General features: G+C 46.2%; 1 protein-coding gene across 7 annotated transcripts in view; it reads left to right on the top strand.

Annotated features, from left to right (window-relative positions):
* NEDD4L (NEDD4 like E3 ubiquitin protein ligase) overlaps window positions 1–19,451 on the top strand; it is a 329,515-nt gene that overhangs the window by 261,773 nt on the left and 48,291 nt on the right. For 4 of the 7 annotated variants that reach the window (XM_059139230.1, XM_059139232.1, XM_059139234.1 and 1 more), the window contains 7 exons: window positions 5,477–5,609; window positions 6,737–6,913; window positions 9,236–9,310; window positions 10,936–10,995; window positions 15,979–16,110; window positions 16,591–16,710; window positions 17,801–17,998. In XM_059139230.1, coding sequence (XP_058995213.1) covers window positions 5,477–5,609; window positions 6,737–6,913; window positions 9,236–9,310; window positions 10,936–10,995; window positions 15,979–16,110; window positions 16,591–16,710; window positions 17,801–17,998 — 895 coding nt within the window. The remainder of the gene's footprint in view (window positions 1–5,476; window positions 5,610–6,736; window positions 6,914–9,235; window positions 9,311–10,935; window positions 10,996–15,978; window positions 16,111–16,590; window positions 16,711–17,800; window positions 17,999–19,451) is intronic. The other 3 variants (XM_059139231.1, XM_059139228.1, XM_059139229.1) reach the window with 2 other exon arrangements.

The raw sequence follows: 19,451 nt of genomic DNA, 5'->3' as shown, positions 1-19,451 counted from the left end.
ATCACCATTGCTATTGTGAAACCGTTTTAAGCCATTTGACTATTGGACACCCCCCCCCCCCATCAGCTTGGTTTCATGTCATGATCGGGAATCTTGAATCAAGAATCTCAGTAGCCATACCCTAAGGAAGGGGCCGTTATCTTCCTTTGCTGCACATCACTGGACACATACCATTCTGTGGACCAGAGTGTGCTATGACCTCTGTAGAAAAGTGACCACTGGCAGCTCACAAAGAAATAATCAATGGCCATACATACGTGTAATAAATACTCCCCTTCGTTATAATCATGCAGAATGAAGTCTGTTATTTTGATATAAGTGGAAATCTTTGCTTTCTCTGCCTCCCAGAGTTGTGAGACTCTGATGAGGAAGTTCCTGAGAAAAGACTTCGGATGTTTCTGTAAGCATACCACCGTGGTGGCAATGTCCCAGAGAACTAAACCAAAGCAGAAGAGATCATTTCTGCTGGGCTGGCTCATCCGTTGTCCAGAGGTACATGGGAAAAATGCAGCTCTTCATCCAAGGTCAGGTTCACATGTAGTTTAGGGAGTGGTCAGTGGCGTGACTGACCCCATCCCTGAGGCAGCTCTGCCAAAGAGGGTGAACCACGAAGGATGTCAGCAGAGCCCAGGTGGGGCCCAGGGCGTGCGTCCTCTCCAGTGGGTGTGGCTTCTAGAAAACAAGAGAAGAGTTAGTTTCTACAGTAACCTCTTCACCCTGTCTGAACTGTTTCAGGAATTTGAGGTGCTCTCTCCTTAACTTCACTTGGTTTGGCCAGAAACCCTCAAGCCTTCTGGAATTATTTTAAAGTACTGTTCTGATTAAAAAATAACTACTTTCATAATTCAGTGTTTACAGAATACTGCCACACTCTTGGGGAGGAAATTGATATTAAGTGTCTTTTTTTTTTTAAATTTTTTAATTTCATTTGTTTTTTAAGATTTTTATTTATTTGAGAGCATGGGCAGGGTGGGGGGGTGGGATGGGGGCAGAGGCAGAGGGAGAAGCGGGCTCCCTGCTCAGCAGGGAGCCCAACAGGGGGCTCTATCCCAGGACCCTTCGGTCATGACCTGAGCCGAAGACAGATGCTCCACTGACTGAGCCACCCAGACACCCCTACAAGTGTCTTCATTAAAAAGCTCGCTCTGTCTGAGGAAGTGAGACCCTGAAAACCCTATGCTAAAGCAAAGAGTTAAGGCCATCGCAGTGACTCTGGTCTTCCCCAGTTCATGAGGCCTGTACTCCGAACTTGAACTGCCTGAAAAATCCGCGGTGACAGCTCCTTGCCCTCTGGCTGTTCTTGACGCTCCGGCACCCTGTCTCTTGCCAGATCCCCCACCCACAGCCATGAACCCACAGTGTGTCGAGTGGCTGGACCTTACACAGCTGCCGCCTCATCCCTTTCTTCTCCGCCCTGTGGATGTGGTGATGCGCCCCCCACCCCCGCCCCAGACCGGAACAGAGCTGGAAGGCCCCTGTTCTTCCGGCTGCCTTAGAGGTCAGCTTCCCCCAGCATAGCATGGAGCACACAATGCTCCCCATTGCCAACTTGGAGCTGGGATGGTATTTTCTTCCTCACAGATCCGCCCCTTAAGCGCCCAGCCCCAAGGAGGAGCTCAGCAAAGTGCCTCGTAACTGAATGAATGAGCACAGATGACTCACTTCGGAAAGTGATCCTGGGCACGCAGTTTAGTGAACCGTCTAGGTCTGCATGTAGAATTCCAGGATGGAAAGCTGACGACAGAATGCTCCCAGCTCTCTCCAGATGGAGGGTGTCTTTTCAAACACCCCTAATGTTAGAATTCTCCTTGACCCTATTTAAAATGTTAGCTGTAAGCTCTTTACTGTTAAAAAAAAAAAAAAAAAAAACCACACACACACACAATTTTAGGGGCACCTGGGTGGTACGGTCCATCTGAGCACTGGAGTCCTGGTTTCAGCTTGGGTCATGATCTCGGGGTCCCTGGGACTGAGCCTCACGGCAGGCTCTGCACGGGCTTGAGGTTCTCTTGCTCTCTGCCCCCCCCACTCGTGTTTTCTCTGTCTTTCTCCTCTCAGAATCTTTAACAAATACAATTTTAAAAACCTGCTGAAGGGAGAAAAAAAAAAAAACCTGCTGAAGGATTGAAATTAATGTTATAAATGAAGATGAACTTGAGACTGAAACAATACCATTTCCTCTCTTTCTGAAATACTTCGTACATCTTCTGTCATAGCAACAATGTTGTCTCGTGCAGTAACTCCTCTATGGGAGTGATCTCATGCGGATCTTCCTTGGCACTGAACTTGATAAGCTGATGGTTGATCTTGCCTTTTTCCACTTGTATATTTCCCATGAATATCAAATGAAGAATATGTCAATGAAGTCAGTGACTGAAGAATATTGAAATAAGTTTGATAAAATATTGGCTTGCCCCCAGTAAAGTCATTTTTGTTTTAATCTTTCAGCTCAGAAATATTTTTAAACGTTCATCTTCCCATTAGTGACTCTAAATTTCCACTTTCAACAATCCTCACATTCAGTTGCTTAGTGATAACCGAAGACCTTCTTTGTGTGAACATTTCCACTTTATCACTAAAGATGGTAAAAACCCAGGTTTGGAATTTCAAAATCAGAGGTATCTTCTCTGTGCTGTTTAGTTGTTTCTGGTTCACACCGATTACTATTGTATGAGCTGGTGGGATAAGAAAGATTTGCATAATTGATTTTAAGTGCACCCCTTTTAAAAGTAAGTCCTTCCAAAGCAATGGAATTTTATAGACTTCTGAGAGACAGAAAATGTAGGCATCATGGTATTAAAAGCTCATTTCTTCTCAACCTCTCAGAAGTCCCTGTAGCCTTGCAAGTATGCATTAGGAACTGGCACAAAGCACATGCACCTTAGTGACTCATTGTTGACTGAATAAATGTTGATTGGCCTTTCAAGTGAAGATTTACAATTTTGATGAAACTCTTATATACATAGAATATTTTAAAATAGGCCCGTCATAGGGTGCCTGGGTGGCTCAGTCAGTTAAGCTGGTGAGACCCTTCGGCTCAGGTCACAAGGGAGTCTGCGTGAGAGTCTTGCTGTCTCTTGCTGCCCTTCCCCCTCCTTGTGTCCATCTACCACCCCCCCAATAAATCTTTAAAAAAAAAAAATTTGAATTGAATGACTATGACAACATAAAATCACAAATGTTGATATTACCTTTTCTAACCTGTCCAACAAAGTGTCTTTTTTTTTTTTTTTAATCATTTTGTTTTGGTGGTTTCAGAAATACATTTGTATCCTTCTATGTCCCTTGATTTTAACTATTTTCTCTATAGCCAAAGATATTTCAGTTTTCTATTTTAGTCTAGTTATAGTTCAGTAGAACTAGAAAATATGTGAGATTTTTATTTCTGTTAAGAGTTCCAAAGTTTATGTATTGTGTATGCAGGTATAGGAGAACGTAACTGATTCAGATTGTAGTAAGGAATTGTCATTCTGATGCTGATTAGATGGAAGCTAACCATATTACCATGTTTACCAGAAGCTATGTAAAGATGTTTGTTGGAAATAACACTATTTCTGAAATGGGCTTTGAGGGGTTATTTATTTACTCATTCATAAGGTTTTATTTATTTGAGAGAGAGAGTCAGAGAGCATAAGTGAGGTAGAAGGAGAAGGAGAAGCAGGCTCCCCGCAGAGCAGGAAGCCCAACGTGGGGCTCCATCCCAGGACCCTGGGCTCATGACCTGAGCTGAAGGCAGATGCTTAACCCATTGAGCCACCCAGGCACCCCAAGAGTCACCTATTTATTTGTAGGCAGTGGTATTCACTATTCCAGGGATCCAACAAGCTTTTTAAATTGGGATATAGTAAAAGTTAAAGAGTATATTTGAATATTTTAAAACCTGTGTTGTAGGAAGAATCTATGAAGAGGGCCCTTGATTAATACTCTCTTCCAATTAGTCTGAAATAATGTTTTCAAATATTTTGAAAGGTTAACTTGCAACAATAATTTTTTTTTTAAAGATTTTATTTATTTATTTGTCAGGCATAGAGGAAGAGCGAGCGAGTGAGCACAGGCAGACAGAGGCAGAGAGAGAAGCAGGCTCCCCGCCGAGCAAGGAGCCCAATGCGGGACTCGATCCCAGGACGCTGGGATCATGACCCGAGCCGTAGGCAGCCGCTTAACCAACCGAGCCACCCAGGCATCCCAACAATAATTTTTTTTTAACTGAATAGGGTGTCTTATTCAAAGAGTTTTGAGTTTTCTCCAAAAAACATTTTGTTCTTTAAACTTCTGCTCTAAAAGCCAGCAAGTAGTATTTCTTCCAAACGGTGATTGCCTGTAATTTACTGCAAAAATTTTCGAGATTGAATTGATGCTTTCAGAGCCTGAACTAAGATACATGACCAAAAAAGGGGGGGGGGGACAGCACATGAAGTTACAGTATTCTTCAAATTTCCCTTTATTTGGGAAGTTACCACCTGATGTTTGTGTGAATTTTTAAAAGTGGTTTAAGAGGGAAAAATACGGTGTCCTGATTCAGAGATTCTGTCAAAATGTAACCCACGGGGGCGCCTGTGTGGCTCAGTGGGTTAAAGCCTCTGCCTTCAGCTCGGGTCATGATCTCAGGGTCCTGGGATGGAGCTCCACCCACATCTGGCTCTCCGCTTAGCAAGGAGCCTGCTTCCTTCCCCCTCTCTTTCTGCCTGCCTCTCTGCATACTTATGATCTCTGTCAAATAAATAAAATCTTAAAGCAAAAATGTAATCCATGGCAACCAAAAAAATTCATGTTGGACCAGGAGCACTTTTCTCCAGATCTCAGCTTTGAGTTTGTCGTATTTCTATTCTTTGGCCAGTTAAAGACCAAAAGTTACTGCCTTGGCATCATAAGTCTCTTTGTAGGGTCACCACTGACTGGCCCCAAATCTGAGACTGGTCACCTGTCCTTTGAGAAACCTGCCTTATCACTAGAGTAAACGGATGGAGGTCTGTGATTTCTCTCTCTCTCTTTTTTTTTCTTTTTAAAATTTTATTTATTAGAGACAAAATGAGCAGTGGGAAAGGGCAGAGGGAGAAAGAGAGAAGCAGACTCTTGCTGAGCAGGAAGCCCCATGGGGCTTGATCCCAGGTCTCTGGGGTCATGATCTGAGCTGAAGACAAGATGCTTAACCAACTGAGCCCCCCAGGTGCCCCAGGGTTGTGGTTCTTAAATACTAAAGTACCTTTTGCAGTTTATGACTGAAAAATACTCAGCCGTCACCCCGGTTGCATTTCAACACTGTATTTGTTGGATTGAAATGAACCTGCAACTATACTTAGCCTGGCTTTGCAGGGATAGTTCTCCTATTTACCGGCCAGCTGGTTGTCAGTGTCACACAGGACGACCCTGACATGTCTGTGAGGGGAAGGCCCCTGGAGAGCGCTGGACTTTGGCCCAGGTGCCGGGGACCAGTGCGAGCTCTCCCGGCTCACTTACCCTTGCCCCGCACCCCCAGGGACGTGTCCTCCGAGTCAGACAGCAACATCAGGCAGATCAACCAGGAGGCCGCGCACCGGCGCTTCCGCTCCCGCAGGCACATCAGCGAGGACCTGGAGCCCGAGCCTGGCGAGGGTGGAGACGGCCCAGAGGTAAGCTGGACCCCGCGGCCTCCGCACAGCTTATCTTTGTGTGCCCTAGGTTGTTTCCGAGTCCTTGGTTTTGCTCCAGGTAAATGCAGTCTAAAAACAGGCGATCGGGGTCTCCTGGCCCACTGACGAACATCAGGGTGTCCCTTCATTTAGGAAGTGCTTACAGGAGTTGTGTTTGATGAATACATGTGTCTGTACATTACAGAAGGGAAGTGACATTGTTTCTAATAGTGGAAATCTTGATACTTTCACTGTATAATGTACTTTTCCCAGAGTCTGACTGTATCTTACTGGATAACAACATGGTTGTCCTGTTTCTGTGGTTGAATGAGCTCTGTAACTTGTGTGGGTACCACGAGCTTTCACTGAGCGTTGTTGCCATCATCATGAAAGAGATTTATTACCAAGAAAACAAATTTGGGTGAATTTAGGAAGGTTTATTATTTTTCCCCTTAAATATTTATGGTAAGTCACTAGAGGAAAAATTGGGAATTGAACAACAAATGAGCAATTTCTGTAACTCCATGCAGCCTTAACCAACTCAGTTTCCTTACTAAAAATCCATTCTTTCTAGCCCGTGTGTTAGGAAGAGGATCATTCACAAAATGTTCCAGCACTCAAATTTGGAACAGCAAAATTAATGATGATTAATTCACTAAAAGTTACTTAACAGCACTTTTTAATTACAGCTTATAGCATCTCTGCTGTTTTCATTTTGACTCCTCAGCAGTAAAAGAAAATCCCTGAAAATCGTGAATGCATTCCTGAGAACATTTTAACCCAGGCATGTAGTCCCTCCTGCTAGAAGTGAGTCACTGCCCAGAGGAGTGGTGGTAGACAGTGGTTAAGAACGCAGCCCCTTGAGCCAGGCTTCCTTGGATCCATGCCTGGCCCTGCCACTTCCTCCCTCTGTCCTCTTTGGCATGTTACACTCTGTGCCTCGGTTTTCTCATCTGTCAGTTAGGGTAGTAGTCACATCTTCCTTGTGGTTATAGAAAAGGTTGTGTGTCTTCTCAGTGCCGGGTGAATGTTAATTATAGTTAATGTAATGGTGGTTGTTGTTGACAAGGTGACGAGAGGATCCCTTGTTCCTGCCATTGACCCCTGCGTCTCTCGTTCCTTGATAGCCTTGGGAGACCATTTCCGAAGAAGTGAACATCACTGGGGACTCCCTCAGTCTGTCACTGCCCCCACCGCCGTCCTCTCCAGGGTCTCGGACCAGCCCGCAGGAACTGTCTGAGGAACTGAGCAGAAGGCTTCAGATCACTCCAGACTCCAATGGGGAGCAGTTTGGTTCTTTGATTGTAAGTGATGGTCCTGTTTGAATGAGAAGTTGAGCAAATGTTTTACCATTTCTTACTGCCTTCAGAGAGTCTTGTGTGCAAATAATGATCAAGATTCTGCCAGCTCCCAGAGAACTCTTATATTTTCCAAAGCTCTGCCTTTCCTAAGAGGACGATACCAAAATTAGTCCAAGCAGGTGAGACTCTGTCTTGATTTGTTAGAGCTCAAGTAAATAAGAGTCCATGACTTTTTTTGTTTTTACCAGCTATGACCCTGAATGTCTTCTCCCAGCCAAAGGCTCATAAATAGTACCTTCATCACAAAAGTGGTAGGTAGTTCACACTGGGACCTGAGCCATTGGGCCTCTTAATGAGTTCTCTTAATGTGTACTCTGCTGCACCCTTCATCATTCTCATGTCACAGATGAGGCATGATGTCGAAGGGACCCATCCAAGAGAAAGTTAGAATGGGAGACAGAAGACCTCCCTTAAGTCCCAGAGAACAAATCCTTAAGAAGGATTATGAAGTTGTGGCAAGGACCTCAGGGTAACATTTGAACTCGGGTTCTCCACCATTGGGGAGCCTCTTTCTAGAAACTTCGGATGGGGCCGAGCCCCAGTAAGAAGCAGCATGAAGTCCTCCCTGTTTGCCAACACAAAACCGTGCAGAAAAGTCCATAGAAAAAAAACCTGCTTGTATATAGTTGAGAACAAATGCAGTCTGAATGTTTCTCAAGAAACTGAACGTAAAGATGTGTTATAGTAAATGATAGTAGTCACTCCACTGAAAATGGGATCCTAGGAAAATAGTCGTTATTACAGCCACAGCAGACGGTAGTGGACGGGACGACTCGTCAGCTGTAAAAGCGCGTGAGTGTTCAGAGTCGTTACTCCTTCGGTTACGGTGTTTTCATTTAAAGACACCATTGGCCTATATTGTATGAGTCGATGTGATTACTCAGCTAATGGGGCTTTATATTAAAATACTGTAAATGTCTTTTAGAGAAACACCACTGAGATAAAAAAATTTAATATTAAAAGGACAGGGGAAGAAATTATGTGGGGGATATTTGCATTGGTGAAACTGTTGCTGTGGAAATGACCTAAGCAACGAAGCCATATTTAAAACCTATGAAAGGTAGTAAGTAATGCAAGAACCACAGCAGGTGTCCACCTCTAGTCTACCAAGTAAAATAATCAGCATTATCTTCACCATTAGTATTAAGTTAGTATCTCCACTTATTTTTATGGGTACCTGCCTGCATTTAATTATTCAGGTGCATAAAATACTTTCAATATCCAAGTGCAAACAAACAAACAAAAGATCCAAGTGCTGAAGTCTGTATTATTTTAAGATTGTTTTGAGTCTAATTCAGCGATTAAGAATGTCTTGGGAAAAAAGAATACGGGACTCTTGGATTTTGCTTCTCAGGGTCACTCCATATTCAAAGATAGTAGCATGCCCTTTTACTAGTGAAGGGATCCTTCATGCTAATCGTCGTGGAAGGGCATGAATAGGGCCCCGTCACTGAGGCAGAGTCTATGACTTTACCCCACTTCACTTACCATTGCAGAATACCGTGAATCAGGGAGTGCTACGCACACACTTCTCCCACCGGTGAACCAGTTGCTGATTAGACACGTGGCCTGTGTGTGTGGCCTACTGCTGTTCCCTGATTGGACCTGTGAGGCTTTTTTCCTCACAATACAGATTAATAGAAACGAGCGGAGGAACATGATACATCGCACATTCGATGTTCTAGCTTAACGTCTCTATTTTCCCTTATTCCTGTTCTGTACGACTTCAGCTCCATTTGGAAGCCAAAATGATCAATGCGTGAGCCTTAGAAGTAGCACAGGAGCGTGTCTGAGTTCTCTGGACTTTGACTCCAGCTGACCCTGTTGGTAGAAATGTGCACACAATGTCTGATGACCACGTGTCAGTATTTGGTCGTCTGTTCACGGCTCACGGGAGCTTACCCCGCGGGCACATCCCAGAGCAAAGCAAGGACTGCTGGCTTCCCGTTTCCATTCGTAGAGCAGCACGGGAGCCTTACAGTGACCTCTTGAGTCCCCTTTCTTGTTTTGGCCTCTCTCCTATTTTTGCTCTTCCTCCTTCCCAAGGACCAGTGAGAATTCCAGTCCGCCCAAAGCACTTGAAAATGCAAGATTACTCGACTGCTGGATTACTTACCGCGTGGCTCAGGAAAGCTGGTGTCTCGTTTAATTATCTTCTGATACCAAAGAGCACTCGGGAGGCTTGAGGGACCTTTTTCTTAAGCCAGCGAACCTTGTTGCTGTGCCTGTGTTTTCATAATGCTCCGTGTCCTTTCCTCCCTTCAGCAGAGAGAGCCGTCCTCAAGGTTGCGGTCCTGCAGTGTCACGGACGCGGTCGCCGAGCAGGCTCATCTCCCACCGGTAACCACGCCCCCCGCCGGTCCCTGGTTGGCTGACGCAGCTTGTATTTGAAATCATCTGGGCTACGGAGGAAGAGTTTTTCCTGTGCAAATCCATTCTCTGTCAGAATGAGACCTTAGGCTTTCCTAGCAAATTGCCCAAGGAGAGTGGATTTCTAATAACTCAGAGTTATTGCCACAAAGGCTCTGAAATGCTAAAAACTTTGCATCGCTTTGCTTTTCCACCCAAATGAATACCAGATTCTGATGTGCTTACCTGACTTAAACTACTTAACCAGAAGCATGCTTTAATAATTCTTTTCTTTTTTTAAACTTCATTTAGTCACTAACGCTGTGCTCCAGGGAGCTGTATCTCAAGACCGTTCTGAATCCCTTTGAACAGGAAGAACTCTTCTGGGTTTGCGGGGAGCGGTTCTTTCCCATCACTAATGGCCTAAACTCTTAACCCACAAAGCACCTGTACCTTCTCCGGAAAGGCAGCTCTACTGACTAAAGAATTGGCTGTAATTTCCCACCCTCCCACCATGTTCAGCACTACCAGTAAATATGGGAGAATGAGGAATGTTTGTTAATATAGGACGAAAATAAGAATGAATATTCAAATTGGAAGGCAGACCAGGACTGCCTTGGGAGAGGTTTGGCGTATGCAGTAAAAAGATTTTTGTAAATTTGTTTCTTTTGGAGGAGAAACTATTTTGTGGTTTTAGCATGTTCAGCTCGTTGAACCTTGACCAGTTTTTGTTTTTTATTAGTACAAACCTTTGCTCATTTGGGGGCGACTAATACTTTATCATGTATGAAGTTAAAGGAGAAAAAGATAGCACTTATAAGTTTTTGCAATCATGGTATCTTTCTGTTGTGTACATTTTTATTCCAAAGCATGTTGGTGCCCATGGTTTTTATGGTGACTGAATGAATTCACGAGTGTGCTGGTGAGCTGAGTAGTCAGTACGGTACATTCCGTTGTGGCGCACATAGAATGGGCTGGATCGTCAGAAGCTTGACGACAAGAGCATCCTTTCTGAGATGGTTTAGTACAGGCCTCCCCCAAAGACCAGAGTACTCAGCTGTGATCGCCTGGGAAGGGGATCCTGCTCAACCTGATGATTCTGTGATTTTCCTGGATGAACTAATGGCACTTTGCCTCCTTTTCAAAAATCAATGTCAATTTTATCTATCAAAGAGCTCACTCTCCTGGAAAACTGTTGATTCCTCCCTCTTTCCCTGTACTCTGTAAAGCTGTCAACTCACTGATCACTGGTGGCCAAATTACTCAAATTATGAGTTTGGCGGATTTTAAGAGTCTGCCTAATTATTTAACAATAGGGGGGCAAAATCAGAGTGGTTGTTTCAAGTAAGACCTCTCACATTCCTGAGGTTGCAGTCCATTTTTCCCTGAATCATGGCTTCAGCCTGAGCCTTCTCTGGGTGGGAGGGTGATCGTGTCCCTCTTTTTCTCCCGGTCATCAGTGAGTGGTTGCCCAGCTTTCATTGGACAGGGTGGATTTCAGGGATTCTGATTCATATCACCTGCCTTACTGGCCTCAGCAGTGATTCCTGATTCAGTAAGCAGTGGGTGGTCTTCCTGATAAGTGCATTTCACTGATGTGAATTGTCATTCAACAGCCCAGCGCCCCAGCTAGGAGAGCGCGGTCGTCAACTGTCACAGGTGGTGAGGAGCCAACGGTAATGATGCTCTTGATCAGACATGATAGCAATACTGGGGGTTTGAACATTTTGTATAATGGTGACTATACCTTTTTTGGATAAGCTCAGCTTCTTCGTGCTACAGAGCTGTACATGCTGTAAACCTCTCACATTGTTCAAAGGTAGTTAAAACTATGATTTTTCACTTCATGTAGCTTTATTGGGAATACTGTGTCAGACTTCGATAAAGAGCATTTAATTTTATTTAAAATATATTTCTGGGACACCTGGGTGTCTCAGTCAGTTAAGCATCCAACTCTTGATCCCTGCTCAGGTCTTGATCTCAGGGTCATGACTTTAAGCCCTGCATTGGGTTCTACACTGGGCGTGGAGCCTACTTACAAAAGAATAGAAAAGAAAATACTTCTGCCACACTTGCTTTGGCAGCACATCTACTAGAATATATTGCTACCTTTAATGTTTGTATCCCTGGTCAGCTTTTCTTGTTTGTTAGACTACTTGGGTAAAATAATAGGTTTGGAGGAGAATAGAGAAGCCACAGGAACCATACGCAGTTACGCTGTGGATTATGGTCTTGCACACGGCCCGCCTCTCTTGCCTATTTCCCATACCAGATTTTACATGCTGCGCTAGATTTACTGTGTCGTGAGCATGAACTGGTGACCCTGCTCTGCCACAAGGGTCTCTACTCAGAGGAATGAACAAGCGTTATAAAATTTGGGGGCAGAGATGAAGGAACGTGTTTAAGAAGTTTAAAAGGTCTAGGGGAAAAAATAGTTTCTCTGAGCCAAGTATACGTTACTCTTATTGATTATTTTAAGTAATTTTTAGCATTCACGTTTTTGGGTGACTTGGCTAGGACTGTGTACTTCAATTGCCTGGTTTTTGCTTGACCCCCAGAGACTGGCTCAGCTTCGAGTTTAGCTTTGATCTCCTGTAGCTCTTAGAAGAATTTTCCTTACTGTGTCACCATTGTTAGGTTTGTAATAACACCTATTACTTGAGAATACCTTTAAATACACATGCGATTGCTGATTTTTGGCAGGACATGGATGTAAAGGAATAATTCAGTTACATTGTTAGACTTTAATGCTCAGTATTGCACACAGGAAAATCAGATTGGCATGCAACAAATATGAGCCCAGTGTGAGGTATTGAACTGTAGTGATTTCTGTGCAAGTCAGTCTGTTGGGTGCCCAGGCTCAGCCTCCAGTAGAATTGAAGAAATTCTAAATGAACTAGTGCATTTCCTACTGTGCATGAGTAACTTTTACCAGAAGCAGAAATTTCAAGGTGGACAAGATCATGTCATTAAAGAATTCCAGTAGAATTCAGGGCTCTTGAGCATTCTCTGTCACCCATTTTTGCATTTTACAGGAGCCTTGGAATCTGCTGTTAGCACTGGAGTGTTGTGATAGCTGAGGATATTAAGCGATAGGATAAACCGAATTTTGAGAGCCTGGGGCTCCATGGTGAGAGGTACTTGGCGGGACAGAGTGACCCATCTTAATGAGGTCCTGTGGCCCCTGCCACTACCGTGTCTGTGCCCTCCCCCAGCCGTGAATTAAAAATACGTGTTTGGTTTTGTTTATTTTTAAGGACTGGGTAGTAGTCCTTCCTAAATGCTTTCCTGCTCTCATGTTTCCCACGTACCTGGTGACCTTTCAGCTGCCGTACGCCAGCGTACCTGATGGCTGCATTAGAAACTGAGGTTTGATGAAAGTTTGTTTTTCAATTCCATCTCTCCTCTGTACATCCTCTCCTGCCCCTGCCTGCCAGCCCCACGTGTTCTGTCTCCTGCCGGAGCTACCCTGGGACCTACCCTCTCCCTCCATCCCCCTGTGCTCCCGCAAACACACGTGGCACATGTGCACACATGCAGCTGGGATGTCGTGTACACGTCACGTAGCACCTCAATATTTTTCACTTGTGGTCCTTCCTCTGGGACCTGTTAATACCTACTATCAGCAATGTGAATGTTTGTCGGTTTGTATCATTTTCCCCCATCGGGGAGCATTCAGCTTACCCATATCCTCCTGGGGTAGGTTGCGTTAACCCTCCTGGGGAACATTTTTTCTCATGGAAGTGCTTTGACTGTTGCAGCCTTAATGAACAGCCCCTGGTTCTCACCTGCGGACCCACAGCCCTTTGTTTTGAGAACAAACACTGGTGTATACGCACACACGGTACACACTGGGGTTGCTTTCCGGCTGGCCATGCAAACTGGCCTGCTCTAAGATAAAAGGGAGAGAGATAGTCTGGTCCTTCTGGACTTCGCTGTATATACCTAAAAATACACTGAGTTAACAGTATGGTAGGGTGTGAGCAAATCTTGGGGAATCTGTGATAATACCAAACTGTTGATCATCTTTAAAAGCAGATTGAAACTTTTGCAGTTTACACATAATGGATTTCTCTGTCTTAATGAAATAAATGGAGCCACTAGGATAGGCTGGTTGGCCGTGCAGACACAATTGTCTGTTCAGATGAAAAGCTGGAAATTGTTTAATTGCTCACTAGCACTTTATAACTTGTCTCTTGATTGATTAACTTGCCTCTTGAAGACCTCTGGAACGCACATGTGAACACACACACGCAGCAGCAGCAGAAATTGGATTTTGGCTCCAGGGCTGGGTCTGTTGTACAATCTGCCTGGAGAAGCTGAGTCCTGGCTCGTCCCTGGCTGCGTGCAGGGAGAGCAGTGTTACGGGTCACAAATGCTGCTGTTCTTGCAAATACGGTGTTCTCCATGGCCGTATAGAAAGAAATCCATAAAGACGGATTTGAATAACACCGTCTCATATAAATGGAGCTAGAGTATAAGTTGCCCATTCAGTTCTCAGTACAAGGTAAAATGAGCCTGTTCATCAGAATCACTCTTTTCTCCTGCACTCTTAGTTTCCAGAAGCTGATTAGTCCCATTAACTGGATCTGTGAGAGGAACCCAGTACAGGAGGTCTTAACCACTTTCGAATTTGATTCTGAGATTAACCATGGTACATCCAAGTTTATATTGTTTATGGTGTCTCCCCATAAGTACTCTTCCAGGAATTCTGTCACTTTAATACTATCTTGATGATTTCCAGAACAGAGCTTTCAGAGTGCAGATCTGATTTCCTCTCCCCAAACTTAACTCAGTGGGGAGGAAAACCTGTATATTCCATGCAGGATTCCGTTTAGCCCAAGCACTTAGGGCTGTCATATAAGCAACAGTAGGTCAGGGATGGATGGCGGATACTTTGCCAAAAATAAGAATTGATCACTTTGGTTACAGCGTGGGTTCTGACTCAATTCAGCAGAGTCCAATTTTTGTAGTTCTGGAGAAAAAGTAGCCTAGAAATAGCTCTTTTGGATGGGTGCCCCAGCAAGGAAAGGTGGGAGATTAGAGCTTGAGGCTGCAGATGAATTCATCTGTCTTCAGTCCTCACAGAAGACTCGAGTCTGCATGTTGACATCACTTCCTCTCTTGCGGCCCCACACCTACATCACGACCCAAACGGTCTCACAGTCTGGAAAGTACCATTTAGGACCTTCAGGACTTCATCTGGGAAGAGGTCAGGAAAATAGTTACTGTGGTTTGAGCCCAAAGTCCTCTTACAGATAATCTTGCGTTGCATGGGAAACTTGTTTTAGAAATAACCATTGAAGCAGCTGCTTCGTGGCTCAGTTTTTCTCTGGGATGTGCTGTCAGGCTCAGAGAGTAGAATATTGAGGCTCAGGAACTGTACTCCCCAAAGTACATGGCCGTGAAGTTGAGCACACTTTGCAGTTCACGATTGTGCAGTGGCCCACGGGCCCTCTGACCGGGACCCGCCTCGTCAAGGCACAGCGTTGGTAGTGACCTGGAAAGACAGGATGCGCACAAGGAGTTGGGCTCAGAGACTCACCTTCTCACCCTGACACCCACCTGGTAAAACACCCAGAGGTTCCAAGATCCTGATGAGAGAAGATGCAGCTTCTTTTGTCACCTCAGGGAGAGATGATTCCTGATGTATGGCCTCCTGCAGCTTCGATATTCTCCCAGCAGCCTTGGTGGCCGCGGTTAGCTTGTTTCTGAGTCGCCACCCTTGGGGTAGCACCCCTCGCTCATTTCCAGAACTTCTGTGCCGCATCCAGGCACCCAGCACTTCCGGGACAGCGCGGACCTCCAGGGTCCATGTCCTTTTCCATGAATCTGAAACAACCTTGCTATTCCCATGTTCCTCCGCCCAGGCCAGCATTTCTCACACTGCTTCCTGCAAGCAGAAGTGTCTCGGGAATCGGTCTTATTTGGACGATGCCGGTGCAGTCACTCTGGACCGGACGAGTCTCTGAACCCAGAAACTGTGTGTGCTGCTTTCGCCCTTTTAAAGAGAGACAAGCTCGGTGTGGGAGGACAGGGGCAGGTGGAGCCTCGATTCTCCGTGTCCTCTGGAATTCCAGCCTTAGCTGGCCCCGCCGACTTCCTGATGGGGGCAGCTGAGCTGTCCTGGTGGGGCTTCATGACTGCGTGCCCTGCTGTGCATGGCTAGAGGGGAGACTGTTTTTGTCCCTGAAAGCTATCGTGGCAGGTTCTAAGCTGATGGAGACTTTAGGAATTAGGAGAGCATCTCCATGGAAACTATATTGAGGGGAAAAAGTGTTCCGAGCATCCCTCTCTTGCTAACCTTTGACAGTTTGAAATGACTTTAAAGCTCTGTGTGGTTTGACAGTAAAATCTAGTAACCGAAACCGATTGTAGGTTTCTCTTACGATATGAGCAACAGTCCTTTAAGGGTTCAGGCCTTTACAGTGGACTTCAGTAAGACTCTGGGCCTTGTGGCTGTGTGGGGGTTCATCTTATAATAGATGGGAAGCTGTTGGAAATCAGTTGCCTTCTTTCCGGACACTAATGTTTTCAGTACAAGTGAAATTAAATTACCTAGTCTAGAAAAAGTAATTCTCTGGGTGTACGTTACTTTATTAAACTGATGAGAAAGCAAATGCAGGATATTAAATAATGATGATTTCTTACACAAACAGCCATCAGTGGCCTATGCGCACACCACACCGGGCCTACCTTCAGGCTGGGAAGAAAGAAAAGATGCTAAGGGACGCACATACTATGTCAATCATAACAATCGAACCACAACTTGGACTCGACCTATCGTGCAGGTACGCAGACCGTCTACAACTACAGTCTCAGGTCGTAGAAGCCAAAATGTCCACGAGCTCGCTGTTCCCGGGGTGAATGTGTTGTTCTAAAGGACCCATGTTTAGGAAGATGTTCTCACAAAGAAAATGTGTGACTCTAAGCCTGATACTTGCCTGAGGGAGAATTCGGTCCGCAGATCAGTCCATCCCTAGAGCTGGTCTTAAAGTGGGGCGTGAGAGCCTGTCACAGTGTGTAGCTTCTCTCCCTGCCCCCCTGTATTCCCCAGGCTGGTTCTTACGCTCGGCTGGTGATTCATTTGTTTCCTTTGAATGTGTTCCTCCATCCGTGCCCCCATCATTAGGTTTAATCATTTCCTCCACGCTGGAAATCGGCCAGACCTCTTATTAGTGCTGGCTGCCTTGTTGTTTGGGTCCACGCTCCCGATCACTCGCACAGGGGGAGCCTCCCGCGAACCTAACTTGTTTTTGCCTCCAAAATAGCTCGCCGAAGACGGTGCGTCGGGATCCGCCACAAACAGTAACAACCACCTAATCGAGCCTCAGATCCGCCGGCCCCGTAGCCTCAGCTCGCCGACCGTAACCTTATCCGCCCCGCTGGAGGTGAGAAGGCTGCCTGGTGCTCTCACCGGGTCCCTCTGTCCCGGCACTGCTCGTGCTCCTTGCTCATCTCACTGGGTTTGAGTTCTGCAGCCCCGGTGCTCTCTCTGGTCAGTCGTGGTGTCTGTGGTGCGGGACGCCCTCGTGCAGGCTTCCCTCGTCCGTCCTTCATGCTTCTCTGTGCCGCCCGGCTCGCACCCGTGGCCGCCCACCTGAGTCCCACTCTCATTCGGCGGCCGCCACGGGTCTCTGTGCTGGAAGGGGACGTGTCTCTTCCACACGGCTCCATTCTCCTTGTGTTTGCTCTTGGCCGCGTGAATAACTCTCTCTCTCCGAGACCGATGCCTCCATTGTGTTTTCAAACACGGCTGTGGCTTTGATCATTTCTCTTTTTTCCCTTTCAACTGGAGGGCCTGTCGCCGTACAGGCATCGTGTTTCTGATGCACACTCGCATCTCGAAGCCATGGCTGGGCATCTGCTTGTGCTCCCCTGTTTGTGTTGGTGTTGGTGCCCTCCCTTCACGTCACGCGTGTCCGAGTTAGAGAAGCCAGAGAGTGAATGTGGGAAGTTCTGACCTTGACTGTGTCTTAGAGCTAGCCGTGGGCCCCATCCCGGGGCTCCTGGTGCTGACGACTGGGAGTGGATGTGCTCACTTCCCAGCTGGGGTGTAAGTGCTGCGGGTGCCCCGTGCTCGTCTGACAGCTCTCTCCGTGGGTGCAGGGTCTTGTCTCTCTGCTCTCGAAACTGCCTCCCCCTTCCTCATTAGACTGTGAGCTCATTACGAGCAGGGGCACACATTCCTCCGCCCTCTGTAAGATTTCCATCGTGTTCACCACAGAACCATGTTTTGAGTGTGTACTGAGTAAGCCGTCCAGTGACCTTGGTTGTAAGTACTTAATATTGTTGTGTGTTTAACCAGCCGAGAAACTTGGAAGGTTAGATAGGTTGAAAAGTAAATGGATGACAGAAACAGGTTTCAGGAGCTTCTCTGTCGTGCCTCCAAAGAGGAGCGTTCCTTGTGTACCCAGGTCCGTTTTGAGACCTCCGGAAGAGCCCCTGGTCAGCGTTCTAATGCTCCTTATTATTCCTTAGGGCGCCAAGGACTCGCCCATACGCCGGGCTGTGAAAGATACCCTTTCCAACCCACAGTCCCCACAGCCATCACCCTACAACTCCCCCAAACCACAACACAAAGTCACACAGAGCTTCCTGCCGCCCGGCTGGGAAATGAGGATCGCGCCCAACGGCCGGCCCTTCTTCATTGACCACAACACAAAGACTACAACGTGGGTAAGGCTGTTGGTTTCATTTGGTTCCGTTTTCATCGCGAGGTCTACCATGGAGTCCAATTTCCTTCCTCAGGAGCCCTGCTTCTTGGAGGGAAGGTTCCCTGACCCTGAAACACGGCCCCAAGAGGACCTCCTCAGCCTACATCTGGACGTGGCTTGGCAGGGCCGGTGGGGGTGGGGGGTGGTGAGGAGGGGGCCTCTGGGCTCGGGTTTGTGGCTGCCTCTGGGATTGGCACCATTCCTTCACAGGACTCCTGGAAGGTTCTAGTCCTGACAGTTTACCATAGTGGGGAGAAAGGTGTCGTGCTCCCCAGGGCCAGGAATTTGATATCATGGCTTCATTTCCCATGATCCTCTAATTTTATTAGGAGTTCTAATCTTTTTTTAATCATTTCTCCTCATCAGTTTTTTTCTGCATTTCTGTTGACATGATCACCTTTGTTTGATGTGTCCTTTTAGTCTTCACTATTCATGTCACGTTCATGTTTTATACTCCTGTCCTCTGTCTCATTCCTTTGATTGGGTGTTAAGAGATGTACCGAGGACTTCGGTTGTAAATTTGATAGATCTTTCTGATGAACGTTTTGTCAAAACTGATTTCTTCTGGGCGCCTGGGTGGCTCAGTTGGTTAAGCGACTGCCTTCAGCTCAGGTCATGATCCCAGGGTCCTGGGACCGAGTCCCACCTCGGGCTCTCTGCTCCACGGGGAGTCTGCATCTCCCTCTGACTTTCTCCCCTCTCGTGCTTTCTCTCACTGTCTCTCAAATAAATAAATAAAATCTTAAAAACTGATTTCTTCTGATGCTGTTGCTCTACCACGTGCCCCTGAATCCTGCAGGAGAGACAATCTGTTGGATTAACGAACACGATGAGATGAATCAGAGGTGCCCATGTATATCTCTGTATGCCTCAGTCCGTCTTTCATTCCTGAGCTGAATTCGTGGTGTCTTATTTAACATAGCATCTAGGTCCTTTTTAGAAGTCAGTGGTGTGTTTCTGCTCTATTGGTCTATAGACCTATGATTAAACCGCACTTGGTTTTCTTGTTTCTATTTCTGATGCCACAGGAAGTGTTGCTTTTCTTCCTGTCCCTTGTCTCCCTGCCTAATTCTCTGGGTACAGAGCTTAAGTCTGTCCTTCTGTCTCTCATCTGTACTGGTTGAGTTTGGGTGATGGTTGCTGGCCCAGCCATGTGGGCTTCCAGTGAACACGTGTAAATTCCCACTTCCAGTGAAGGCACCAAGTGTTGTGTACAGTTGATAGAACAGTAGTGTTGTGTTAGGAAAGAGACCTGGACCACAGGGCCAGTCACTCCCACTTGGCCCATGGTGTCCGTTCACTTAGTCCCTAAAGGGTTCACACTCGAACATCCGGTGGCTTGTGACGCAGTGCGTCTCCACAAGGACGTTCTCTGCCTTTGGGGCAGGACCGTGCCTTTCATGGCGGGGCATCCA

This window comes from Mustela lutreola, chromosome 11 (genome assembly GCF_030435805.1).
Source record: "Mustela lutreola isolate mMusLut2 chromosome 11, mMusLut2.pri, whole genome shotgun sequence".
Classification (NCBI taxonomy): domain Eukaryota; kingdom Metazoa; phylum Chordata; class Mammalia; order Carnivora; family Mustelidae; genus Mustela; species Mustela lutreola.
Note: the sequence above shows the minus strand (reverse complement) of the source record. Positions and strands in the feature narration are given on the sequence as shown.